General features: G+C 51.5%; 1 protein-coding gene across 3 annotated transcripts; it reads left to right on the top strand.

Moving 5' to 3' along the window:
* The first annotated feature begins 12,130 nt into the window (after window positions 1-12,130).
* On the top strand, window positions 12,131-25,464 carry LOC102113599 (interferon-induced very large GTPase 1-like). Of its 3 annotated transcripts, XM_088052980.1 has the most exons (3): window positions 12,131-12,226; window positions 13,946-14,129; window positions 16,376-25,464. In XM_088052980.1, exon 3 carries the CDS (start codon window positions 16,378-16,380, stop codon window positions 23,647-23,649), a length of 7,272 nt encoding a protein of 2,423 aa, XP_087909106.1. In that variant the 5' UTR covers window positions 12,131-12,226; window positions 13,946-14,129; window positions 16,376-16,377; the 3' UTR covers window positions 23,650-25,464. The 3 variants fall into 3 exon arrangements, with proteins under 3 accessions (XP_087909106.1, XP_087909107.1, XP_005533088.2); XM_088052981.1 differs by lacking the exon at window positions 13,946-14,129 and having other exon boundaries at window positions 12,153-12,226; XM_005533031.3 differs by lacking the exons at window positions 12,131-12,226; window positions 13,946-14,129 and adding an exon at window positions 14,714-15,578.
* Window positions 25,465-26,875: the final 1,411 nt, after the last annotated feature.

Below are 26,875 nucleotides of genomic sequence, written 5' to 3' on the forward strand. Positions count from 1 at the left end.
TGTTTCCTGGATTTGGTGGGCAAACTAGATTAAGTCCCGGGCTCCACGATGGGGGGACTCTGACCACTGTCTCCACTTGGCTGGTGTGGCATCTCTCCACCCATGGGCTGCCTCCTGCACTCTGCCATCTTGGATGAGTGTGATGGATTGACATTTAAGGAAACAAAGGGAAGCACTTAAGGAAGTTAAGACTGCTGGAGGCTGATGGGAGTTTTCTCCTGGCCATAAACGACCATTTCTGAGAATTGACAGTAGTTTTGACCAGTGAAAAGCGAGATCAACCTGTGAACACCACCTTAAGACATAAGGCTGGGAATTTCTTTGTCTCTTTGTTTCTGGCTGTGAAAGGTAACAGAGCTCTGGCTCCCATCTCCTGCCCAGGCCATGCATGTTGGCAGGGGCTGGGCTGGGCCTGCCGTGGCTCCCAGCTGGGAGATGGAGCCTGCGGGGATTCTCCCGGGCACAGGCCAGGCTGAGCTCTGCTGCAGCTTCCCTGGAAGCTTCTGGAGTGGCTGACCCAGGGGGGTCCCCGTCTCTGAGCACCGCTGAGCTGAGACCTGGCACCATAAATACCTGCTGCGGCTTGAGCAAGATTTTAACCCTTTTACTACTCAGATGAGACTTGCAGATTTAATCCTTTTTCCAGGAAGAGAGCAAGAGAGAGCGATCAACAGGTAAAGAGACAACATAAACTATCAGAGACAATGAAGAAAGGAATTAAGCTTCAAATGGAGAGAGAAATAAGGAGATGCTTTAATAAGCTGAAATATTCTTTTGTTAAAGCTATGGAGATGAACAAATATGTTCTGAAAAACTCCTTTAATTCACGAGAGAGTACTTTGGGGGGAATTGAGTATTTCAAAGTGTGGATTGGAGCAAAAGTAATTAATTGATAAAGCTGAGTAAAATGGTGAAGTAGTTGTGATCTTATGTGATGCTGGAACAGAAATGGAGAAGAGAGAGTTCTTGAAAATTTGTCGCCCTTAAGAGGCAAAGAGAGAACTTCTGTTTCCAGAGATGCTCACAGAGACAGATACCAAAGGAGGTATATTTAACAATCCATGGTTGTCTTTTTCTGCCCATACTATTGGATTTATTCCTTTCTCATCTTCTTCCATTAGCAGCATCATTTTAACCACCATGCGTCCTCCATCAGGTATTATACCTATTCCCAATTGCTCTTGCAAGTCTCGGCCTAATAAATTAATTCCCAAACCAGGCATATATAAAAGATCAACACAACTTTCCTGAAAATTTCCCCTCACCTGGACTCTTTCTATTATAGAGGTTTTGAATGGATTGCTTTCAGCACCCTTAACAGTACATTTACGATTGTTTATTTCATATCCTTTGGGAATTTCTGTTACGCTTGACCTATCCGCCCCAGTGTCTACTAAAAATATATGCTCTTTCCTCTGAGGGCCTATTTTCAGGTTTACCAGGGGCTCTTTTTGGTGTTCCAGTTCTTCCCTCAGAGCATAGAACCCCTGACACCCCTAATCATCACCTCTCAGTATTTTTTCCAAAGCATCCTGTTCTTTCGCTATCCCCTCATCCATCCTCCGCTTCCTACAAAACCGCTGTGTGTGTCCTTTTTCATAACAGAAACAGCAGGTTATGTTCATCCATGGTGACTTCCCTTCTTTCCTGACCTCTTCTTTCTCCTTCGTTCCTCTCCTTTGATCTCCCCTGTCACCTGCCACTGGTCCTCTTTTCCTCTCCTTTGCCGGCTCCTCAGTCCCTTCCTCTTTTCCCATTCCCATACTCTCCCTTGCAATGGCCACCATAATCTTTGCTTTTGTTTTTGCCTTCTTCTCTTTTCAAAGATACCTTCTGTGCCTCCCTCAATAATTCATTCAAACCTTTCTCCTGCCAGTCATCTAACTTCTCCAATTTCCTCCTTATATCCATCCAAGCTCTGGTGATAAATTGCACTTTTACTAATACCTGCCCTTCTGGGCTCTCTGCGTCCACACTAGAATATAACTGAAAATTTCTTTTCAGCCTTTCTAGTCAGGCACTCGGGGTTTCATCTTTTTCCTGCTGACTGTCAAATGCTAGTTTTACATTGGTAGTTCTGGGAACAGCTTCCTTTATTCCCCTAATGATTAGTGACCTATAGTCCTTCATCACTCTCCTCCCCTCTTCTTCATTCGGGTCCCAATCAGGTTGATTATGGGGCATTTTCTCTTCACCTCTTGGACCACCTCGGTTCTCCCACTCCCAGATCTGCATGCCAGCTGCTTGTGTCAATTGCTTTTCTTCAGGGGAGAATAGTATTCCCAAAATGGAATTTAATTCCACCCATGTGTAAATACTTGGGCTTAGGAATTGATCTAACTGGTTGGAGATGCCAGTTGGATCCTCCAATAAACTTTTTCTTTCCTTCTTAAAATTTTGCACCTTGGAAGCTGTGAGTGGGACATTCACCAAACCTATTCCTCCCTGAGCCCCTCCCATGGGTACCTCCCTCAGCAGCAACAACCTCTCAACTCTCTCTCTCTCTCCATCTGGTTCTTTCTGGCCTGGAATCTTGTAATGTAGTCATGACCTTCCAAATTCCCATCCTGCTTTCCTTGGCCTCCTGCGTCTGGGGTTTTGCAACCACAACTTTTTCTCTCCCTTGATGGATTTAATGATGACCCCAGCTCTTTTAATTTGGTCTCTTTTCCATTCTGTACTTCCAGACTACCACTTGGAGGTTGGGATATTGGTGAAAAATAAGAGGGACCACTCTGAACAATAATTGGAGCTAGTACATGCCTTGGTATATTTTGAGAGATGGGATGTAATTTGGAGGAAGCAGGTATAGCTACTAAGGCGGCTGAAGGTGGCGTAGGGGTGACCAAAGAAAATTGAAGTTCTGGGGTGGGTTTCAAGGAGGTGGACTTTAAAGGGTTTGGAGATGAAATATCCTCCATGGAGGAAACAAGAAGGATAGACCTGATGGGTAGAGATAGTGTGTAGAGGAGGATTGTAGTTGAAGAGGATTAGGTATAGTTTGAGATGGATCAGGATAGGTGGGCAAAGGTGCAAGTAGGGGTTGAGGTGCTAATGGTGGGGGAGGAGGGGGTACTATAGGAATAGCTGGAGGTGGTGTTGGAGGAAGATGATCCCATTTCTCCTTAGATCTTTCTCTACAATTATCCTGTCCTTGTGACACCTTAAACAACCTCTTTTTCCCTTCTTATGTTTTCTAACCAGCATGCCACATATTTTATCTCTCCTTCACTTTGATTTCTTTTTACATTAATGTGCTTATTTAATGCCAGACACATCCATTCCTCTTGGACCCATACCATGGCCAATATACTGGGCTTTCTGCGATACTCTCTTGCAGCCAGATCTCCAGATAATATTCAATCATTTTTATCTTATCCAGACCATTTAGCATGGTGTCCCTATCCCACCTATCTAACATTTCCCCCAAAGGGCTATTCGGAGGAATATCTCTTAACAGAGTTTTCCCTTTCCTTGACTTGCCTACCTGTTTGCTAACACACTGGCCCATGGCCCAAATACTCAGGTCACAACACAAAGGAAAACTTTCATTTTAGCAGGAAAGGAGGGTTAAAATCAGAAAGATAGCTAGAAAGGAATGTGGGAAAACCAAAACGACGTTGTAAATAAATTAGCAAAATCAGGGTAAGAAAGGATGGGAAAACAGAAACGGTACTAACAAAGGTGGCTTGATAAATCAAAATACTAGACTCTATAAATAATAAGGAGGGTTTATCCCACAAAGTAGTGGAATACAGAAAGATTTGGTGGGAATTCAAATGACAATAGGGGAGAATGGCGTAGGAAAAATGAGAATGAAAAATAGGGTATGTGGGAAAACAGAAATGACTAAAGAGATGACAAAAAGGGTATGTGGGAAAATGGAAGTGACTAAAGAGATGTTCTGGAAAAATAAATATGGCGGTACTTATAAAACAAAATGATGGGTCTTAATTTAAACCCTCAAATGTCAGAAAGAATCCCTAAAGTGAAAACTCAAAATATACAGAATAAGACAGTGACTTAAGAAAATAGAGGTAATGTAGAAGAAAGATTGTCCAAATACTCTATTTGTAGATATAAAAAGGTAATAAAGAAACCACGTTCTAACTCAATTTAGCAATGAGAGGGACTTCTCTCGAAAAGGATTCAACCTCCTACAAAATGACTTCTACCTTGCGACAGAAAGCCCCTAAAATGGCAGACTCCTCCTCTGCCCCTCCCCTGAGGAGTGGTCTGGGGACTCTTGGCTAGCCCTCACCCCAGAACCTCACTCCTCAGTCACCTGTGACTTCAAGGCCAATAACAACTAAATATAACAGGAACAACCGACCTTCGGTAATAACAATAAGCAATCCGTTAAAAATACTCAATAATCAAATCCTGCTTTAAAGCAACAACACTTGACTTATGACTGATTAAACTAAAACAAACTCAATCCCTAGATAATAACAAGCAAACCTCAATATATATTGCAGACCAAAAGGTAATTTCTAAATGACAATTCAACTGCCCTTAAAACAATTAGAGGTCAACTGCTAATCAAGATACACCTTTAACTGATAACAAACAACTCAGCTGAAATAGGAATTTTGTGTTAAGTATTTAGCTAATTTGGGAGTTAGGAAAAAAAAAACCCAAACAAGAATTCCCACAATTCCCTATATTTACAGGTTCTAACCCTTTATCCCCAATCCTACTGACTGGGAAGATCCTTCCACAGCCGGAGGCCCCTCCCTATAAACACTTTTCTGGGTTCCTAGCTCGGGGAATTGAGTCTCCCCCTACAAACCCCCTTTGGGTTTCTAATTTGGGCCTTTGGAGTCACCTTGGTGCGGGGTTTGTGCCTCCCCTACAAATCCCTTGGGTTCCTAGTTCAGGGAAGGACTGAACCCCCCTTATGAACCCCTTGGATTTCTAACTCAGGGGGCCCCTAGCTTTCCTCCAGGGTAGGTCCCCTCCCCTCCCCCTGTCAAAAAGGAGGGGCACTCACCTATCCGGGGACCCCTTTTGCTTTGGCAGTCCCTGTTAGGTAAGTGTCTTTCTTTCCTACTCTGGAGTCCTAGTTCCCCAGACAGTGGACTTGCCCCAAGTCTGCTCCTGGGTAACAGCCCTCCAGGTGGAATTCAACCCTCCCCAACAAACTCCTTGGACTCCTAGTTTGGGAAAAGTTCCCTATGAGTCCCTTGGGTTTCTAAGTCAGGGATTAGGCCAGACCCACCCCTTAGACCTCCATCCTTGGGAGGAGCGGGAACCTAAACGAGTAACGGCAGCTGAAAGGAAAGTACTTCCCATCTCCCCTACTCCTGGGGGTCCTTAGGTTATTCCACACTCCCCTTTTTAACCGTAAACCCCACTCCTGACACCCATCCACACATCAGAACCCTCGCTCTCTCTCGGAGAACCCTTAAACTCCCGGTCGTAGTCTCATCTGCAGCCTCGGGTACAGGCAGCAAGCCTGTCAACGATCCTGACATAGTCCAAGTTCGGGCAACCAAAAGCGAGGCTGGACACATCACCCTGGTCTTGTCCTACTCCGGGACCACTCTAAGGTCGTGGCTATATCCCGGACGAGCCCCCAGAAAACTGTCATAAGCGAGGCTCGAGACTTTTTGCTATAAATTAAAGCCTGGCCTGTTTATTAAGACTGAGCTGCAGCCGAAAGAGGACACAGGCTAATCCTGTGTGCCCCACGCTACAAACCGGGATAGCAACAAACTATGCAAACGGGTTCCCCAACAGAAAAAGCCCCTGATAACACTCAACACCCTGGTTTATACCCTCCCTTAGTCCTGGATTGCTCCATTTTGGATCCTCTCCGGGATTGGTCGCTTCCTCAGGCTCTGATTGGTCTATAGCAGCATTCATCCTGGTCCAATCATTTGTCCAGGGCATCGAATGATTGGTGGACTCTTCTTCCAATCATTACTCATGGTGCTGACAACATCTTCATTAGTTCATGTACTTGAATGCTCTATTCCAGGCCCCCATAAGCCCCCCCTTATATTTCTTACCAATCCCTCATTCTGTCCACCCAACCCCAATCCAGTCTCACCCCGAATATTCCAAAGTCCTTAACAGTCCTAGTAATCATCATCTTAACATCTTTATACCATAATTAAACATAGTTAACTTTTATCCCTCATAACTTTGTAATTCTTAACATCAATTAACACTCTAGTAATAACAACTTTAATTAACCTTTCAAGTTCAACAAAAAGATCACTTATAACACAAGATGGCAGAGTGCAGGAGGCAGCCCATGGGTGGAGAGATGCCACACCAGCCAAGTGGAGACAGTGGTCAGAGTCCCCCCATCGTGGAGCCCGGGACTTAATCTAGTTTGCCCACCAAATCCAGGAAACATTGCAATGCAAAAAAGCAGAAGAGAAGCTGTCAGCCCCATTCCCAGAGCAGTCCCAGTGCCGCACTCGCCTGTGCCATTTGTGGAGCTGTTGGCGCCCTGCGCTGAAGCCTGCTGCATACCACCGCATCTTTAGTCAAGACTCAAAAAACCTGGAAAAACCAAGACAACCAGCCTGCAGTCAGCACCCAAGGACTGCAAGATCCAGCCAGTGCCAGCGATGCCTGGGACTGTGGGACAACACATCATGCTGGCTGCAAACAGCTGGGGACTCTGTCAGAGTGAAGCAGACCGCCTGCCACCATCAACAAACTGAAGCTGTGTTGCCTGGCAAACACAGCAGCAACAATATCGACCTTTCTACTTCTCCAGCCAAAAATTCTTAAGTTTACCAGGGCTGTGGGAGGAGAACTGAAAGATGGCCCCCGATCCCCCAATTTGGTTAATCTAGAGGACAGCCCTAAAAGTATCATGGGAGAGCCCATGCCACTGTGTGCTGTGTGGCATTGGCTGGAGCCAGGGGCCCTTTCCAGCAGCTCCCTGCATGTGGATAGTGAAGGGGTAAACCAAGGAACTTGGCAGCGCCAGCAGAGAAGGTGCGGCCATGCCTTGTGAGCTGGGAAAGCCCTACGGAGCCGCCCGGCACTACCCCCAACCCTTGCTGCTTCCACTGCTCCTACAGCAACCAAAGTTCCCATCTGCTACAAACCCTTGTGAGCAAACACTGACACCTGCTGGACAGGTAAGCCCTTCCTCAGGAAACCTCGTGCAAAAAAAAAGTGCGAGCTAAGCCCGTTGTTTCTCCGGCTAGTCCGTGGAACTTTTCTGGGTTTTTTTGTTATTCAAATAGCAATTGCTACATGATTTAAAGAGTCCATACTGATGTTATGCCCATGCTACCACTACTCCAAACCCTCTTACCACACCACCGTTGTGACCCCCTACATTGCTTTAATTGCTGTTGGTAAATAGAATTTTAAATTGTAAGCTATCCTTTCAAATAGAAATTAATTAATGCAGCTGAATGGTGTGGTTCAGATCGTAACCAAGCAAAAAACTCTTCTTCTCTTCACAAGAGAAATCCAAAAGCTCCAAATACACACCTTAAAACGTCTATGAGACATTGCTAGCACAAAGATGTGTCATTTGTAATTGTATGCCAAGACATAACCTGTAAAACCTGGGTGAAACAAATGTTTCCTTTGGTAGTTTTGAGTTGCCTTGTTTATAACAAAAAGGTAAATAGTAGTCTCAAAGGAATTGCATATATATGTGCATAAAGTTAGAGTTATTTACAAGTTATTTATTTATCATTAGTTATTTAGCCAAGGGTAGATAACTGTTGGAGTCTGGGATACAGAGTGTGTGCCCTTGTTTCTGATACTTAGTTCCAAGATCCAGAAAAACACTGAATTAAGTAACACTTAACTGGCAAGTGAAAATATCCTATCAAATCCAGGTGTTCCTGGCCTGAAAATGAAACAAGTCACTCTGACTAGGTGATTTGGCTTTGCAAAAGCTGAACCCCTTTCCTTTGAGGTAAACAGGGAGGCTTTGTCCGGAAGAAGCCTTTCAAGTCCTCAGTGTGAAAAGGAGGCTCCTCAGCAATGGCAGACACTGGGTGATAGTAAAGCATATAGGCAGTTGTAAGTTTCACCTTGTTAATTTTGTTCAAAGGTCCATGTTTTGTTCCTGTTGTGGTTGTTGAAACAGGGAAGGGGAAGGAGGTGTGGGGTGGATGTACCCTCCCCCCACCCCCAGAAGTCATTGGTACTCTTATATTCTCCTGTTTTTCAATAAATTCACAGCATAACCTAGCAAGCCGACAGCTGATCAGAAACAGAAGATTGATGATGGGACAGTCTGCCCATCACCCTACTCAAACTCCAAAAGTCAAATATCTGGAAGACATCAGTGGCAGAAATTCTGGAAGAGTCCCAAAGACAAAAAAGGAGCATGCACAAGGAGACAAGGTGAAAAGTTCAACTGTGGTCGTGTGTTTTTGTTTTTTAAGTTTAAAGTTTGTTGTACAAATGGTTTGTTCTGTTTTCCCCTTTTGATGTTGGTTTGTTCCAATTTGTACCATCCTCCCTACTGCCATCAATCATTGTATCCCAACCCCTTTTTCCAGTGGTCAGTCATTGTTACCCTACCCCTTTATCCATATCCTTCCCTGTCACTCTTACTTAGTACTTACCCTTTGTTCTAGAATCCTCCATGTCAATCATATTGTATTTGATACCCCATTGGATTATGTTACCTGTTCCCGCCCCAAACCTTCCCCATTGGCTTATGCTATGTAAACTCCACCTTAAACTCCTCCCTTAAGTCTTCCCTATTGGTTTATGATTCGTATCTTCCCCTTACTTCTCCCCTGTATATAAGATGTTGCACAGCCTGTGACTCGTTTGCTGTCCCTGGATCCTTTGGAGATTAAACCCATCTTCAAAACCCACACAAAAGACCACCCTCCATTCTTGCCTCCACTCTGCGCCTGACTAGCCTGAAGTGCCATAAAGCATTGCTCTAAGCCGCAACTCGGGTCATCCTGCTCCCAAGGTGTGTCCCGCCCCTGACGCGGAGCTGAGGGAGAGCTAGCCAGCTCCGGTCCCGCATCCTTCAACTGAGATGAAAATTGCTTACTTAAGCCACAGAGACACCCAGACAACCACCAGAGTGTCCAACAAGGAGCAGTGTGCAGCCACAAAGAGGTGTGGAGCTAATTTTCATACAAAGCAGGGACAGGTGGGTTCAGGAGATGAATATGTATTAGGCGCATTGTGTAGTCCTAGATTATAGAGAATAAAAAGAAAGGGGCAAATCTGAGGGGGTGCATGGTTCTGGAGGAGATATTTACCATGTACTTCAATGCTGAAAAAATACCTACCAGCTCTTATAACTTACTTTGTGGGCTATAGAGAGTTTTCTTTCTGCATATCAGCTGGGCAGGGCAGCCCCCATCACAGCACCCTGCTGGCTGCAGAGCGCAGCCAGGGGCTGCCCGATGATGCTAGCACAGCCTCGCTGGCTCTCCCTGGGGCGCAGCAGCACCAGCCCCGTTGGCAGCGGCAGCGCTCGGAATCAACCCTCAGTCAGCCCTGCGCTGCCCTCGTAAACGCAGAGGCGGCTCCCTGCCAAAGGAAACCATGGCAGCGCGTCCCCAGCAACACTAACAGGCTTCTGGCTGCCACCACAAATCTCTGCGGGCCTCAGGGTCAGAGTGGCTCTGCCATGGCCATGCCAGTGCTGCTTCCTGAGACCGTGGAATTTTGTCACCAGCGTCTGGAGGAAAAAGGCAATTCTCAGGCGATATTGGCAGGATAGGCCCCCTCACAGAAGGAGCAGTCACAGAGGGAGGAGGAGACAAAGGGGACACGGCTGCAGTGGGAGGGTCGGCTGCTGGAGCAGAGGCCACGGCCAGGACTGGGGAAGTGGTGACGGCGGTTTCTGCTTCTCTGCCAGTTTGTACTCATAGCAAAGAGTCCCAAAGTAAACTGCACGTCGTAAGCGACCCTGTAGCTATTTCATCTCCTGTCATCGCTGCCTCCCACAACACGTGCCCTGCTCCCTCCCGTGTTCGAACAAAAAAGACAGTCCACGTGCTCACTCTCACAATATTCTTTTTACACCACATGAACAAGGCACGTAGTGCCCGATCATGTGCTTAACACTTAACACCTTTCTCTGTAAAAATCACATCAGAATGCCCAAAACAGATTCCTCTTCTGCTGCTGTTTCAGTCCCCATCATTACACTTCCCAGTCGCTCCCCTAGCCACCAGCATCTCTATTTTCATAAGTTGTCCGGATGTTCAGGCTCTTGCTTTCTACCTGCTTTGCTAGACTGGGCTCCCCCGCTGGCTGCTCTCTGGTCTGCAGTTCCCTGCCCAAATCACCACAGGATCACCACTTGACAGAGGACACACGACTGACACCAGGAATGGTTTCAAGCATCAGCACTTCATGATTCCCTGGCACAACCATTTATACCCTTTTCCTTTTGCATAACAGCTGTGTGCCCTTTTACCCTTTTGTTACTGGTCAGTGCCCCTCAGCATTCCGTGCTCCTTTTCCTTTAACAATGGTCCCCTGTCTTACACAGCTGCAGCCCATTAGGGATGAGCTCAGCCACAGCCCCGTTCCTGATTTCTCACAATCTATTCTCCTGAGCCCAAGGACTTGACCTTCTTGTCCCCTGGGTATTATTAATGAACCCTCTGTGGGTTTGCCAGGATGGCTCTGGCTGCAGGAGCTGTGCTGAGGGTCCCTGTTTCCCATCTTCCTTCTTCTGGCCTTGCTCCAGCCCAGGGAATCTCCCCAGCCTGCACAAGCTGAGGGGCTGAGGGCTCTGGAGGTTGTCTCTGGGGTCCCTGGGTTGTTCAGAGCACAGAGCTGATGTGATGGCACCAACAGGCATCTCCTCCCATCCCTCCTCTCCTCAGAGCTGGGGGTGTTCACCTGGAGGACCCAAGGAAACCTGAGAGCCCCTTCCAGGGCCTGAAGGGGTTCCAGGAGAGCTGGAGAGGGACTGGGAACAAGGGCTGCAGGGACAGGACACAGGGAAAGGCTTCCCACAGCCTGAGGGCAGGGCTGGATGGGATATTGGGAAGGAATTGTTCCCTAGGAGGGTGGGCAGGCCTTGGCACAGGATGTCCATTTCTAGGATTCCATGATCCAGGCTAAGGGGAGCAGGGCTGGTGTTTCCAGGCAGGAGCCCCAGGCTCTGCCCAGCTCCTGCTGCCTTTCATGCAAGCATAGAATCATTAAGGTTGGAAAAGACCTCAAGCATCCTCAGGTTCCACCTCTCACCCAAAAACTTTTTCAGCCCAAACCAGGCAGCAGCAGCTTCACTTTCACACTGCTGCAGGAAAACAGGACCTACAGGAAAGCAGTAGCTGCTGCCCCACTGGCCCCCCCCAAAAGAGGAAGCAGCTCCCTCCAAAAGAGCCGGGGCTGGGGGGGCTGTGCTGGACTTCTCCCAGCCCGGGAGCTGTGGGGCATGGAGGGAGAAGGTGGGGCCATGGGGTTCAGCTGTGGGGCTGGGAGCGGGCTGGTCACAGCCCACTGTGGTTTTGGGACAGCTCAGAAGGGTCTCATTTTGGACTGCAAGAGAACGGGCTTCAGGCATGACAGTGTTTCAGCCTGGCCAGAGTCTAGGTCGGCATTTTCTCTGAAAGTGTGAGAACAGGGATGCTTTGCCATTCAGGCCAGAGGAATATTTCCCAAGGCTGGTCATAAGAAAAGCAGGAGCTTGTTAGCAGCCCCTGGGAGCAGACAGTGTTTCTGACAAGCTCAGGAAGAGCTGAGCCCAGGTGCTGTTTTCAGGGCCTACGAGGCATTTTCTGAGCTCACACTACAGCCTGGAAAGGAGGGAAGTGGGGGAACGCACCACCACAATCACTGCACTTTTATCACTGCTGAAGCAAACTGATAGATGATGTAACAGGAGAGAAAGTTATGGAGGATGAATTTCTGCATAAATTCATCCCTGAGAGTGGTGCTGTGCTCCCCCTGCTCCTTTTCCTGATGGAACACCAGCCCCAGGAAGGGCTGAGAGCCTCACCTGCCCTCCAGGTACCAGCACAGCAGTTAAAAGGTCTGTGCAAAGACCTGAGAGTTCTCTGAGATGCAGCTCAAATCACGGCTGGTGAGGAAATCGGGCTCTAACTCAAATAACTAAAGTCCAAAAGAGTGGTTTTGCTTTCACACTCGGTTTTGTCAGAAGCCTGATTTCCTGGAATTGCCCCACTGCCTCTGGAAGAGGAAGCCGCACCCATGGGAGAGCCGGGGCTGCTTAAAGAGGGGCTGGGATCGGCTTCTGGCATCCCGGGAGCTGCGGGGCTCGGAGGGAGAAGGAGAGAAGGTAGGGCCCTGGGGAGGAGCTGTGCGGCCGGGAGCAGCGGGGAGCGGGATCTTGTTGCTCTCGTGGCTCCTGTTGCGGTGTTTTGGCACGGCCGGGGAGATGGCAGGGCAGGGGAAGAGCGCTGGGAGGGCAGCGGGCGGGCGGTGTCTGCTCCTCCGGGGGCTGGAGGAAGCCGCCGCTGCTGCAGCCGCTTTGGGGGGCTCGGGGGAGCCGTGTGCGCTGCGGGGCTGAGCTGGGAGGGGGCCGGGCTCAGAGGTGGGGCCGGATGGCTGCTGTGCCCCCCGGATGGCAGGAGCCGTGGCACTGATGCCGGGGGCAGTGCTGGCCCCGAGCCGCTCCTTCGGCCGCTGGGCAGCTCCGTGGGGATGAGCGGCAGGCACGGCTCCTCCTGCCCTGTCCCCAAGCGCAGGGGCTCAGTTCTTCCTTTTGCTCCCCATGCAGGGCGGGTGGCATTCTCCTCTCCTCCAGTCGGAGCGTCACCGCGCAGAGCGCTCTGGGCTCTGGGCCAGCCCCAGCAAGGGAGCGCTGTTCCCAGAGCCCCTTTCTTTCCCTGGGACACGGCTGGGGAAAACACTCTCGGGGGCTGTGCTGTGGAACGGCTGCACGCATTCCCATGGCCGCTCCTGCTGCCAGCCTTGCTGCTTCCCTCCTTTGCTTCCAAGGAGGAGCTCGATCCCGAGTTATGTCCTGAATGTGCTCAGTGCCTCTCTGTGGGCACGGACACAGTCGCATGGGCCTTTTTCCTATTCCTTCAGCAATGGGAAACCGTGCAGGGACTGCCACGGGTGCCTGGGGGCGGCTTCAGGGCTGGAGTTATTGTTGTCCAGGGCGGCCTCTGGCTCCTGAGACTGAACCAGCGCTGGCAGCGCTCTGGTGGGAGAGAATTTGGGAGGGGACAGGGCTGGGACAAGTGGCCAAAGTGGACGAGCTGCAGCAGTGACCCTGAGGCATCAGCTCCCTTCCTGAGCAACTGTCCTGCACTGAGGCTCTGATGCCCAGGGAGCAGCTGGACATGTGCCCAAAGCAAACAATTGGTGTCTAAAATTTCTCCTGTGCTTTGCCTGCAGGCCAAGCTTTCCTCTGCTGCTGAACTGCCCTTATCTTGAGCCAGAGGCTTTTCCTGCTTCTGCCTTCCCCATCGTGTCCCCATCCTGCTGGTGGGAGTGCACGAGCTGCTGCTGGAGGCTCAGAGCTTGCTGGGACCCAAGCCCAGCACTGCTTCTCCCCCCTATTTGGGGTCCTGAGCTTCCCCCCAGCAGCAGCTGTGTGATGTGGGCAGTGGTGGGATGGGGCCCGTGCTGCCCCACTGTCAGTGCTGTTCCCCTGGCTCTGTCCCCTCCACAGCTTGTGTGCTGCCTGAGAGCACAGATGTTCCCTGGACAGCCTCTCACCCAGCAGCGCCCACCAGTCCTTCTCCTCAGGGCTGCTCTCAATCCATTCTCTTCCCAGCTCGTGTCTGTGCCTGGAATTGCCTGCACCCAGGGGTAGCACCTGCACTTGGCCTTGTTGAGCTTCAGGGGCTTTGCTCCAGCTTCCTTCTGGTGGATGTAGGTCCCAGGTGAAAGCCTGCTCTGCTCACCTCCCCAGAAGAGCCCTGAGGAGTCTTTGCTGCCTGGGCAGTGTCCAGTGGAGGAGAAGGGTTGGCCCCCAGGGCTCCCTGGAATGAATCCTGTGTGCTCATGGCTTGCCTTCTCCTGACTGTCTGCTCTTCTCCTCTAGGATTTCAGGCCTTTCCTTCCTGATTCCTGCTGAGTTCTCCAGGGGTTCCCATCACCTTCTCCACACCCCACCGTGTGCCCCAGGCCTGCCGCTGTGCTGTGCTGTGTCCCCTGAGCTGGGGCCCTCGGCTGCCGGTGTCTGCTGGGAAGCCAAGGCTGGGAGCAAGGGGAGCATCTGCTGTGAGGTGGGTGAGGGGAATCAGAGCCCACAGGCCTTGCACAGATTGCCCAAATTGGCAGGAATTCCCCAGGGAAAGCTGCCCCTGAAGGCTCTGGAAGGCTGCAGGGGCCCTTGGATCTACCCCTGAGTCCAAGCCCCTGAGATTGATAACTGTGCTGGTAAGGGAGTTGTGGCCTTGGTGGGACCGAAGATGAATGATCAGAAGAATTTTTTTGCAGTGAATAAATCTCTCCAGAATCCAAGTGAACTGAGACTGGGAGAGTTTTCAGGATTGTGTGACAGTGTCAAAAACCCCAAAGGCTGAAAGGCTGAAAGGCAGGTGTCCAGTGAAAGGGTCAGGTCAGTTAGTGTGAGAATCATGGAATAATGGAATGGCCTGAGTTGGAAGGGACACACCAGGGTCCTGGGAGAAGCAAGGTCGAAAGCTTTAGTGAAATCCAAAAAGCTCAGATTACCAGGCTGTCCTTGAGCTCCCCCATGGGTGAATGCTGAGGGGCGCTGGTGGCTCCCGGCCGGGCCGGGCGGGTGCGATGATTCCCCCGCGGCTGCAGGGGGCGCTGTGGCGCGGGCTCGGCCGCCTCTCCGCTGCCAATGGCGGCTGGGGCGCCGCGGAGAGGAGAGTTGGCTTCCCCTGCACAGCCCGCGGGGAGCAGCCGCTCTCAGTGCCGCTGCAGGCCCGGGCCGGCGAATCCAAGGGTAGCAGAACAGCCGGAGCAGCGGGGGCTGGCCGGGGGATCGCTCCTTTGCGCGCCTCACCGGCCATGGCCGGGCCTGAGGCCGGGCCTGCTGGGGCTGGGGGTGCTCCCAGCTCGCAGCGGCTCTGGGCTCCCAAGCAGCAGAGGAGCAGAGAAGCAAGCTGGCAAGCCCTGGTCATGGTGCTGAAGCAAGAAAAAACCAAGAGGGGAAAAGAAGGAAAAAACCATCGGGGAACAGGAGCTCAGGACAGACCCACTGTGCCGCATGGCCCCTGTGTTGATCACCCCTGCTGGAAGGAAGAGCAGCCCCTGGCCCCAGCCCCACCCAGAGTCCTGGGCCACCCTTCACACTTCGTCATATTCCTGAGTCAGGGGGCTACAGTGACAGCTCCAGACACAAACCCAAACTGAACTGGCTCTGGGTAAGAGCCATCCCCAGGACAGGACCCCAGCACCTTCCAGAGCCGTTTCCCAGGGGCCCTCTGTAATTCACCCCTGAGCAGCCTGAAGCCTGCTCCCCTCAAGGCCAGGGCTGAAGTTTGCTGACACTTTTTCTCCTGTCACCAGAGATTTTAAGTTCAGTGGCCATGTGGTGGCCGTGGGTGAGATGGCCACCAATGGGCGCTGGGCTGACAAGACCCGCTGTGGTAACGAGCAAGAGATCGCGGAGGGCACCTGTCCGAGTTGGCTCCCAAAATCTCCAGTCTCTCCTGAAGGGCCACCAGGATACCCCAGGCACAGCTGTGGGCAGGGACAAGGTGGATTTTCCCCCTGATCTGGGGTGGTGGGTCCTGACTGTGCAGGGAAGCAGCTCCTGTGAAGAGGCGTGAGTGGCGCGAGGAGGGGCTGCGCTGGCAGCTGGAGCAGGAGCACAGCTCAGAGCCCGTGTGGCCGTGCCTGGCGTGGGGGGATGTGTCTGGGGAGTGTGGGGTGCCCTGGGGGGAGTGTGTGAGCACTGCCTCCGGGTGCTGGGAGCAGCAGGCTGGGCCAGACAGCGAGCAGGGCAGCCGTGGGACTGGGCAGAGGGTGCAGGATGCAGGCAGGGGTGTTGGATGGGCAGAGGGGCTGTGCCAGTGCTCGAGGGAGCCAGGAGTGCTCCTCGCTGTCTGCTCTTGTGTCGTGAGGGGTTCTGCTGGGAGGATGTGGGCAATGGTGAAGGCAGCAGCTTTTCCACGGCAGGTTGTGTGGCTGAGTGTGTCTGTATGTGTGTGTGTCTGAGTGTACATCTGTGTTTATGTCTCTCTGTCTGTGTCTATATGTCTCTGTCTGTGTGATTCATGTATCAGTGTGTGTGTCTCTCTGTGTTTGTGTCTCTGTCTGTCTGTCTGCCTTGTGTCTGGGATAAAGACTGAGCTTCAGGGTTGATCCTGCACACAGGAAAGCCACAGGCACATCCAGTGTGCTGGGAAGGGGACCCTGGCTCTTCTGCCATCCCAGGCCTGGCTCCAGCAGCCGGGTGGGAGCAATCCCCAGGGCCACAGCTGCTGCAGAGCCTCTGCCAGAGGCTGGGGCCTCTGCCTGCACCTTAGGGCAAGTCTCTTTTCTTCCTCCACAGCCATGGCTTCGCAGGAGGGCACACAGGAGGGGGATACAAAGGCACAGCTCCTGGCAAAGGCATTCCAGGATGAAGGGCTGGATGCTGGATACTGGCTGCCCAAAGCGTCGCAGATCCTGGGAATTGAGTGCAGAGAAGCCCTGCAACATCTGGAGTACGAAGACTACCTCAAGCTGGAGTGTGAGGTAAGGCACCCCTGGGAGAAAAAGGCACTCCAGAAACTCCTGAAAATAAGAGACGACAAAGCAACCAGTAAAGATGTGCAGAAGGAGCACTTGGAGAAGAGAAAGGAGAAACAAGAATTGGCCAAAGAAGCCCTGAATGATCTGACAGAAATGCTCAACAGTCGCACCCACAGCCAGGATGCTCTGAGGGAGAAAGCAGAGACTGTGTGGCAAGCCATGGAGATTCCCAAAGAGTTCTGGCCAGCACCAAAAGAACCCTTGGCGGATATGCTGGAGAGCATCCAGAAGCAGCTGGAGCAGCAGGAGCTGCCAGCAGGCAGGAGAGAGAACATCCCTGACGCGGAGGTGCTGAGGCGGGCGTCAGGGGGACTGGCCCTGCAGGGCATCTACAGAACCAGCAGACCTGGAGATGCGCTGGCAAAGCGAGATCAGCTCCTCAGGGTTCCTGAGGGATTCCAGTTCGCCGGTCCAGAGCAAGGATCGGTGCTTGAGAGGAAGGACTTCTCCTCCTCTGCAGCAGAATCCTCTTTCACCAAGTCCATGGAGCAGCTGGGGTTCAGCATGAGTGTTTCTGCCAAATGCAAGTTCTGGGGAATTAATCTGGGAGTGGGTGTAGATGGCAGCAGCTCCTCGCGGTCACAGGACACCCACCAGTCCCGCTCTGAGCAGAGCTACTTTTGCAGCACCAGGTACCAGTACCTCCCTCTGGCCTCCTGCTACTTCCAAAGGCATCAGCTTTGCCTCTCGGATGTGGCTCTGCGGGAGCTGCAAGACATGGAGCCGCTCTTGAGCTCCACTCAGGATGACAAGACCCTCCTGCTAAATATGTGTGAGAGGTTCTTCAGCAGGTTTGGGTCCCACGTAAACCAGGGTCCCCTCCACTTTGGGGGGATATTCTGGTGGAAGGCGTCTACTGAGGGATTCCGAGAGGAGCAGAGGGAAGAGATGAAGCGACAAACGTCTGAAGCTCTGAACAGCTTTGTCAGGGCCAGCTGGGGTGGCTTCCTGGCAAGTGCTGCGGGGGCCCTGGATGTTTCTAAATCCAGCTCAAAAGCTTCTGTCCTGGGAAGAGCCGGAGAGGGTTCCCATACAGCGATTCAGCTCTACGTGGTCAACACAGGGGGCCCACCAGACACCGCTTCTCTTCCTCAGTGGAGAACGGGGCTCGTGTCTGATAACACAACGTGGTGCGTTATTGACCGTGGGTTTGAGCTGATCCCAGTGTGGGATGTCATCCTGTACAATCACAGCAGGGATTTTAAGTCCGTGGGTCAGATGAGCAGAGCCCTCAGGGCTGCGTACAAAGCACTGACAAATCTGAGTGTCGGCAGCATTTTTGGAGAGGAACTGGGCAGTGCAGTGCAAGAGGCCAGAGATTTCATGAGGACTCTGAAAGCCTGGGAGGTGCCGGCGGATGAAAGGAAGCTGCTCATGCTGATGGAGCTAAAAGATGATCTGAATGCAAAAACCAGGAACCCCAGTGTGTGGATCAACGTGTGCCTGTCAGACAAAGCCCTGCAGGACTTCCTGGTGAACACCGTGCAGAGTTGCCAGGAGTCACCTCCAGAAAACACCAGATTTATCAAGGTAATATTGAAAAGCCTCCTGACTCCACATATCTACTCTGTCAAGGACTTCCCTGAGGCTTCCTTCATTATGCAATGGATCTTCCAGACTGAGCACCCACTTCCCAAATCTCCCAAAGTCTCTGAGCTTGAAGACCTCATCAAAACACTGCAGCAAATGAAGGAGCACATCCATGCTGTCTCCTACGCACCAGGAAGCTCTGCTTCCGCCATTCATGAAGCAAAGCGAGAAGCGACCCAGACCAGCAGCCTTGCCATTTATTCCTTACTCCAGTGTCTCCAGGAAAAGGCTCAGAAGGACGTGGAACTGTTGGTGCTCTTGATTGTGAGCAGCACAGGTTACCAGGTGGAAAGCAGCACTTTTCAGCACCTCCTTGGACACCCAGAAATTGAGTACATGGCCAAGGAAATGGAAGTGGCACATGAGGAGTACGTGAACCTGAAGGAGCAAGATGCCGATAGAGCTGAGGCCTCTCTTCTGCTGAAGGGTCTGACTGTGACACCAGAAAGTCAAGGTCTGTCCCCTGAGCAGAAGAGGGAGCGTTTAATTTTCATGGAAGATCACATGAAAGGCTTGTGGTCCACACGGATAAAGAATCTGCTCCAAAAGCACAGTGGAGGTGAAGACTGGGAGAGGCTGGAAGAGGACTTGCATTCCTTGATCAGTGGGTGCTTGGATGGCAACGGGGATGAAGAGAGGATGCAGAACATAATCAGAGACCTGAAAGGCACTTTTCCAACATCTGAACTCCCTAGGCAGTCTCAATCCATCTCCAACAGCAGCCAATCCGAAGCAAATGAAGCCATCACAAACCAGGAGTTCCTCCAGCTGCTCAAGCGCCTTGGACTTGAAAGTCACTATCCAAGAAGAATGGGGATGGGAGATTTCCACACCATCTGCAGGACATGTCTGCAGGACAGCCAGCCCAGCCAGGACACGGAACTGCCCGGTTACTTCCTGCAAAAGCTGTTAACCGTGGATTACCAGGTGAGGTACCTGACTTGCTGGGATGAGAGCATCCCAGGCCTTGCACCTGTGCCAGTATCTACAAAGGAAGAGGATGAACTGTCAGACTGCTTTGATAACTTTCTTGATGATTTGGAGGAAGCAGCCCCTGAATGTGTGAGCAGGGACAGCTATGTGCACCCCATGGACCTGCAGATGGCCATTTTCCACTGCGCTGATGACTTCCTGAGACAAACCCTTGCAACCAAGCTGGCCTTCTGCCAACTGGCACTGCCTCTGCTGGTGCCCAACCCGTGCACTTCACGCATCGAGTTCCCGCTCTATGCCCTCAGCCAAATCCAAAGGAGCTGGAAAGAGGTTGAGAAGTCAGGAAAGCAGGCCCAAACAAAGAGTTACAACAACAAACTCATCTTTCAGACACAGACACCTATCGTGTCCTTCATCCGCATTGGCAGCTCGGCCTCCTCTTCCAAGTCTCAGCTCCTGAACGCTCTGCTGAGCGAACGCAAACACAACACTTTCTTCCACCGCCACTGCAGAGGCAGCACCAGGGAGCGTTTGCTGATGGAAGGGGTGGTGGAGATTGCCTGGTACTGCCCCCGTGGAAGCCCCGATGACACCTTTGAGCGCTGCGTGGCTTTCTGCAACCTGCATGGAGATGCCAGGGATCACAAAGCACAGCTGCAGTTCCTGCAGGAGATATCTGCTGTCAACGTGGCTCTGGTGTCCGATTCGGAGCACATGGACAGCAGGGGGAAAAAGCTTCTGCAGGACCTGTGGCAGTCACAAAGGCCTTTGGTTTGTCTTCTCACGGAAAAAGAGAACGTTGCACCTGGGCGATCAAGTACAAAAATAAAAATTGGGATCAGGAACAGAAACGAAGCAGAACTGGTGATCCAGCTGAGCAAAACAATTGGGAATCTCCTGGAAGGGTCTAATCCATGTTTCAGCCTGGACGCCTGTGCAGACAAAGCTCGCCAGCACGGATTCATAGTGGATGCAGATCAACCCGGGTGTGTGGCAGCCAAAGCAAAGGCAAAGGAGCTGGTGGAGCTTCTGAAGAAAGAGAAGCTGTCTGAGATCAAATCCCAGCTGCTGCCGCTTCAAGGAAAACTGTGGTACCAGTGGTGCAAAAAGGACAAAGAACTCACTCGCTTGCAGGAGAAGGGGAACAAGAGCATTGAGCATCATCGCAGCCAAATTGAAAATGAGAAGAAAGCACTAAGAAGAAAGCAACTTGAGCAAGCTTTCCCCCTCAACCCACTGATGGAATCATTCCTTGGCTTCCTCAAGGGCCAGCCAGCAGATACCAAGAAGTATTTCCTGCAGTGGATGAAGGTCTCCATGGATGAGCTGTCCTGTGGTCGCCTTGAAAAACTGAGAAGAGACTATCATGAGTTATGGACTGAAATCTCGACAGGAAAGAAAAACCAGTTGCTGAATCAGCTGGATTCCATCTCTGATGAAATCAACAATTCATCCATCGGCCTGGAGCACCTTCTGAGAGAGGTAGGGCAGATTTATGAAGCTCTGCAGTTAATGAACCCCAAGGATGAGCTTTATGCTAAACTGCCAGAAATTGCAGCAGAGCTGATGGTTTTGGGTTATCCTGTGGAGCTGATGGATGGGGACGCTTCTTACCTGCCCTTGCGCTGGGTGGGAGCCATCTTTGACAGCTTAATGGGGAGGCTGGGGGACAAACGAGTGTTTGTGCTCTCCGTGCTGGGCATCCAGAGCACAGGCAAGTCCACCCTGCTGAATGCCATGTTTGGTCTGCAGTTCAGCGTCAGCGCGGGGAGATGCACCCGCGGAGCCTTCATGCAGCTCATCCCAGTGGGCGAGGAGCTGCAGCAAGACTTGGGCTTTGATTTTGTGCTGGTGGTTGACACAGAGGGACTCCGTGCCACTGAGATAGCCAATAAACAGTCTCTGAACCATGACAATGAGCTGGCCACCTTTGTCATTGGTGTTGGTAATATGACTGTGATCAATGTGTTTGGAGAGAACCCGTCAGAAATGCAAGATGTTCTCCAGATCGCTGTGCAGGCTTTCCTGAGGATGAAGAAAGTCAATCTTTCCCCCAGCTGCCTCTTTGTCCACCAAAATGTGGGAGAAGCAACTGCCAAGGAGCAGAACATGGAAGGACAAAGGCGTTTGCAAGAAAAGCTGGATGAAATGACCGTGATAGCTGCTCAGCAGGAATTCTGTGACATCTCCTCCTTCAGCGATGTCATTGGCTTTGATGTCAACACCCACATTCACTACTTTGCTCACCTGTGGGAAGGAAACCCCCCAATGGCACCACCCAACCCCACCTACAGCCAGAACGTCCAGCAACTAAAGAGCAAAATCCTCCAGGCTGCCAAGAAGCAGTCGCAGCGCAGCATTTTGAGGCTCTCGAGCCTGAAAGATCGTATTGGTGACCTCTGGAATGCTTTGCTGAATGAAAACTTTGTTTTCAGCTTCAAGAATTCCCTGGAGATTGCTGTGTACCGGAAACTGGAAAGTGCCTTTAGTCGGTGGACCTGGAAGCTGAGGAGTCACATCTTAGACGTACAGATGAGACTGGACAACCGAATTCGGAATGGGGACTTGCAGAATGTCACCAGAAAACACCTTGAAGGGCTGGTGCAAAAGACAAGTGATGGCATTGAGAAAGAAGTGGAGAAGTATTTCAGGGAAGACAAAGACCATGAGACACTGGTCCAGTGGAAATCAGGCACAGAGCTGAAGCTGAAAGAACTAAAAGAGACTCTTCTCCATGAAACGAGGAAGAAATGTGAGAGTCTTATAGAGCTACAGAAGGAGCAGAGGAAACTGGATGCAAGGAAGTTGGAATATGAAGATGAGCTCCTGAGAAGGAGTAGGGAGCTGGCTGTGACTCTGAAAGGGAAGAGTCTCAGTGAGAGAGAACTGAGGGATAATTTTACTCTTGTCTGGAATAAGTGGATTGCCGAAGTCTCCAGTGCTGCTCGTCCTCTGGAACAGGTGAATATCGATGCAGATATCGAAGAAGTCCTTCTGGAGCACTTTAAGGAGCCAGGTTTCCATGCACGGATCAGGTCATTTCCCAAAGGCAGTGGATTTTCTTTCGACTTAGAGAAACATGTAATGAAAAAAAAATATTTTGGTGTCTTCACTAAGAGCATTTCTTATGCTGATGTGATCACCTTGCAGCACATCACAGACAACATCATAGCGTGTGTGAAGGCAAACATTGATAAGAAGGAACAGGAGAAACGGGATTACAGTCGAAATTTTATCCATGAAATACTCAATGAAGTACACAACGGTGTGAACTCCGTCCCCAGCCATGCCAAATGTACTTTTAACAGAGAGTACACCATAGCTTTGTCTCTGTATCTGTGCAAAATGGCAGCGGAAAGGTTTAAAGCCATGCATGAAGCATTCCAAAAGGCAAATGACCCAGTTGTGTACCTGAGCAGCAAGAGAGAAGAGTTCTTCCAATGTTTCCAGATGTCCTGCCAAGGAGCCACATCAATCACAACTTTTGCTGTTTTCCTTTGTGAGAAGATTGAAGCGGCTCTTCGCCGGGCGGTCTATGAGAGGACGTCTAAAGCCATCGCTGAGGACATGCAGGGCAAATTCCCAGATTTCAGGGGCAACAGAGCCAATCTGGAAGTTTGCATCCTGAGATACCTGGCAGAACAAGAAAATTTTGAGTATTTCATGCAGTATATTTTTTTCCCAAAAGAATTTTTCCAGAAATACATTGAAACACAAGTTAAGAGTTACTGTTTAGGTAATGGTAAGAGACTGGAGAACTTTTTAGATTGCTTGCTTAATCTTCTCTATGGAAACATCCTGTCTGCTGTTTCTTTATCAACCCAAATTGTCAAAGACAGAAAAGACAGAGAAGACAAAGTCTCTCTTTGGCTGGATGAATTTTGCAGGGAACTGACAGAAGTGATCAACTTGCCCAGAAGTGACCTGAAGGGCATCGAGCACCAAGAGGTCACAGACACTGAGTTCCTGAGCAGTGCCATGGCAGAAGCTCTGGATGACCTGAGGGACAGGCTCAGGAAAGAATTTGCTGGTGCTGATATGAGCTCATTGGCAACACAGCCTCACACCATCCTGGTAGAGCAGTTTTCAGGGTGCTGGGAGCAGTGTCCATTTTGTGGGGCTGTCTGCACAAACACCATGCAGGGACATGATGGAGAACATCAGCTAGTCTTCCATCGCCCAGAAGCTTTGGTGGGAGACCGATATTTTGAGACAGATGAGCTGGTCATTGATATTTGTTCCAGCCTTGTTGCAAGTGATTCCGTATTCAGAGTTGATGGTAATGAATGGATCCCTTATAAGACATACCGTGATGCTGGACCTCCTTTTTCCAATTGGAACATTCTTCCTGATTCATCCATGCAGGCGTACTGGAAATGGTTTGTTTGTCATTTCAGGGCACAGCTGGAAGATTTGCACAATGGTAAATTTCAGGGCAAAGGAGAAATCCCTGAGGGGTGGCAGAGAATTACCAAGCAGGAAGCATTGTCCGAGCTGGACAGGCGTTAGGCCACATCCATGGGAAGGAAGAACCACAAGGGCTTTGCAGTTTTGGAGAACTTTGTACCAGGCTCTCCACAAATTCAGTTACAATGATGACACTCTCAAGCCCAATGAAGACAAGGGTGTCCAACTGCTCCTGAGTTTTGTGAAATAAGGCGTTTTACTGTGGCTGTTGCTCAGGAACTCCCTTGCTTGATGAGAAAGCCAGAATCCTCTTGCCTTCTTGCCATAAACATTTCCCTCTGCTTTGTCCTAGAGCCAAACCAAAGCCTCTCCTTGTGGCGATCGGCCTCATGGCCAAGCCTGAGCCCGAGGGCCAGGGCAAGGGCAGAGGCAGCACTCAGAGCACCCCTTGGCTCAGGTGCTGTGAGACAGAAGAGACAGTGCCCCCAAGGCAGTTTTCCTGCAGCAAGGAGGTGTCCTGCTCGGAGAAAGAGCTGCAGGACCTGAGGCCAGCTCCACGCTGGCTGCAAGCTGGGCTGATTGGCTTTTGGGTGTCATCCTTCCCTCCCTCACTGCAGCCTCCTGGATCAACTGAGGCCATTCTCCCAGCAGGAGCTGTTGTGCCTCTGGGCTCAGGAAAGCAGGGACACGATGGCCCCGGGGCTCAGGCAGTGCTTTCACTCCCAGTCTCGGAGGTGCTGTGTCTCTGTCCAGGGCAGCCGCTCCTGCTCAGGTGCCTGGGGCTGCTGCCCTTCCCTGCAGCCCTCAGGCCTGCAAGGAGATGCTCCTGCCCTTGGCCTCACTGCTGAGGAAAGCCTTGGGAATGCCCCATGTGGAGAATCCTGCCTGCCAGCACCTTCCACAGCAGCCCGGGGCAGTGCTGGTGCTGTCCAGGCAGGCTGGTGGCACTGGAGCCGTGCTCTGGAGAAGGTGGCACCAGCTGGCTCTGGCCCAGGCAGGCATGGGGGCTTTTGCTGTGCAGGTGCTGCAGCCCCGCTGGCAATGCGAGGGCCAAGCCCTGCTGGAGAGCTGGCTGAAGGGCTGCTTCAGCCTCATGCCCTGCAGGCTCTGCTAATAAAGGAGTTGATTTGGACCTCCCTGCTCTGTGTCCCCTTTGTGTTCAGGACAGACACAGCTGGGGGTGACTCGAGACAGGCAGGGGACAGGGGGTGGCACTGGGTGAATTTCCAAGGCCTGAACAACGGGCCCTGCCTGAGGCCTGAACGTTAGGCCCTGAGCCAAAGTTGCCCAGTGGATGAACCTTTCCACCAAAAGCGATGTGTATCCACTCATTAGGGAAGCATTATTAGCCATATGATAAATGTATCTGCTCATTAAAGAAGCATCATTAACAATATGATCTGTGAATGTGCTCATTAGTGGAACATGCATTTATCTCTCCATATTTACAAATGGGACAAGATCCATGAAATCTGACATCTGTCCTTGTTTGGGGGTGTAGGATCAAAGACAACTCCCTTGGTTCCTGCTTTAGCCCAGGCCAGGCTTTGGGAGGAACCCAAGAGGAAAAAGAAACGAGATGTTCCTGCTCTAGAAGTGATGTTAGCTTGGTTATTGAACAATATAAGAACAGGACCCTCTCACAGTGTAGTTGCAAGCCTCGTTGCCTGCAGGTGGACACCCCACAGTAATTCCCAGTTACCGAGAGGGACTCTCCGTTCCTTCACTGTGACAGGGGCTCCCCAGCTGATGTGTGGAGCTGGAGGATGGTAAAGTCTTGGGGTAACTGGAGATGTAATGTGTGTCATCTCACTGTATGCAATCTTTTGTAGTAATGATGATGTGCCTTGCTGAGATTGCCATCCTTTTGTGATTCTTGGCAGTTTTGCATTATAGTAAATGACACCTCTTCCTTAAGTTGGTGCCTGTTTCTTTTGTGCTGACCCTGCTGCCTGGCAAAACACTGGGTGAGGGTCTGGGAGCTGGGGTGTGGCAGAGAGGCTCTGCTCCATTCAGGGGCTCTGATCCATTCAGGGCCTCTGCTCCAGGAGCAGCTTCACTGTCTGCAGGGACAGCAGAGAGGGCAGGAAGCCCCAAACCACAACACCCAGGGAAACCAGTGTCAGTGGCAGGTGCCAAGGGAGGCAGCGCTGGGAAGCAGGGCTGGCCTGTCACACACATGGAGGGCTGAGAAGTTTGATCCCAGTGAGGGTCTGTGCTCTGGAGCTGCTCAGCTGGAAACATGTGGGACAAAAGGGGAAGGGGCCCAAACTCTGCCAAGCCCTGCCCTGGCCAAGCTGACCCAGAGCCAGTGACAGGAGCCAGAGCTGGGCTGTGTGAGTGTGTGTTGCAAGGGCTGAGTGCCAGGGACTGGGGACACCTGGGCTGGGAGGGGATTTGGGTGGCTCCTGGTGCCAGACTGGGAGTGGAGGTGACCCTGGCCATGGTGTCACCTCCTGGGCTGAGTGGGGAATGTCCTGGTGCAGCTCCTGGAGTGAGTGGGGGGGACCCAGTGCCACAGCTGGGTGCAGTGGAGAGGACCCAGTGCAGCAAGGGGGGATGGCCTCAGGCCTGGGCTGGGGTACTCGTAGGGCACTGGGTCCCTCACCTGCTACCCTCACCTGTGCCAGCTTTCTCAGCTCCCTCTCCAGTACAGCTAGACTGTTCTCTGCACCTTTCCCTGTCTCTGCCAGGACCCCTTGGCCAAAGGCTCCCTCAGTCAGATTGTCTGGCTCCTCCTTCCTTGCAAGCCCTGGTGTGGGGAGGAGCACAAACAGCTTAAAGATGTTTTCCAGCCTCAACAATTCTTGTATCCGGTGCCTTCCTGTGACAGTGGGGTGCAACAGCTCTGCCAGGCTGCAGCAGTTGGGACCAAGGGTGTGGTGACCCTGTGTAACACCCCAGAACACTGAAATGGAAGGCGCTAGACTGAGATTCCTTCACGCTGGCTTGGCACACAGGAGAAATACCGAGCAGATATTCTCAAGAGGTCAAAATTACACAGAACTTTGGTGGCAAAAGATACAAAATCAAGGGATTTGATCGACCTTTCTGGTCTCTGACGCCGTGCCTGGGTCAGGAGGAGAGCTGATGGTGTTGGGGAGGGGGTCGTGGAGCGGAGCAGGAATTGTCCAGCGGGATCTGTCGGCTGCACACGCTGGGAATGATGGGGCTGGCGAAGGAGGGGGACAGGGCTGGGGTGCCCGGTGCGGGGAGCTGGGTTCGGGATGGAGGGGCAGCTGGGCAGGTCTGAGAAGACCAATTTTGCTCTTAGTTTCCCTTCCTGCTCTTCTTCCCCCTCCCTCCCCAGAGCAGCTGTGTTTGCCCT

This window comes from Pseudopodoces humilis, chromosome 3 (assembly GCF_049639895.1).
Source record: "Pseudopodoces humilis isolate 2021_Gansu_Grassland_sample_001 chromosome 3, ASM4963989v1, whole genome shotgun sequence".
Classification (NCBI taxonomy): domain Eukaryota; kingdom Metazoa; phylum Chordata; class Aves; order Passeriformes; family Paridae; genus Pseudopodoces; species Pseudopodoces humilis.

What these genes read in the sequence shown, in the direction of transcription:
- LOC102113599 (XM_005533031.3), top strand. Translation starts at nt 15,428, where the DNA reads ATGGCCACCAATGGGCGCTGGGCTGACAAGACCCGCTGTGGTAACGAG. An exon ending in CAGCTGTGGGCAGGGACAAG is followed by an intron (nt 15,579 to 16,375) that starts GTGGATTTTCCC and finishes CTTCCTCCACAG; the next exon opens with CCATGGCTTCGCAGGAGGGC.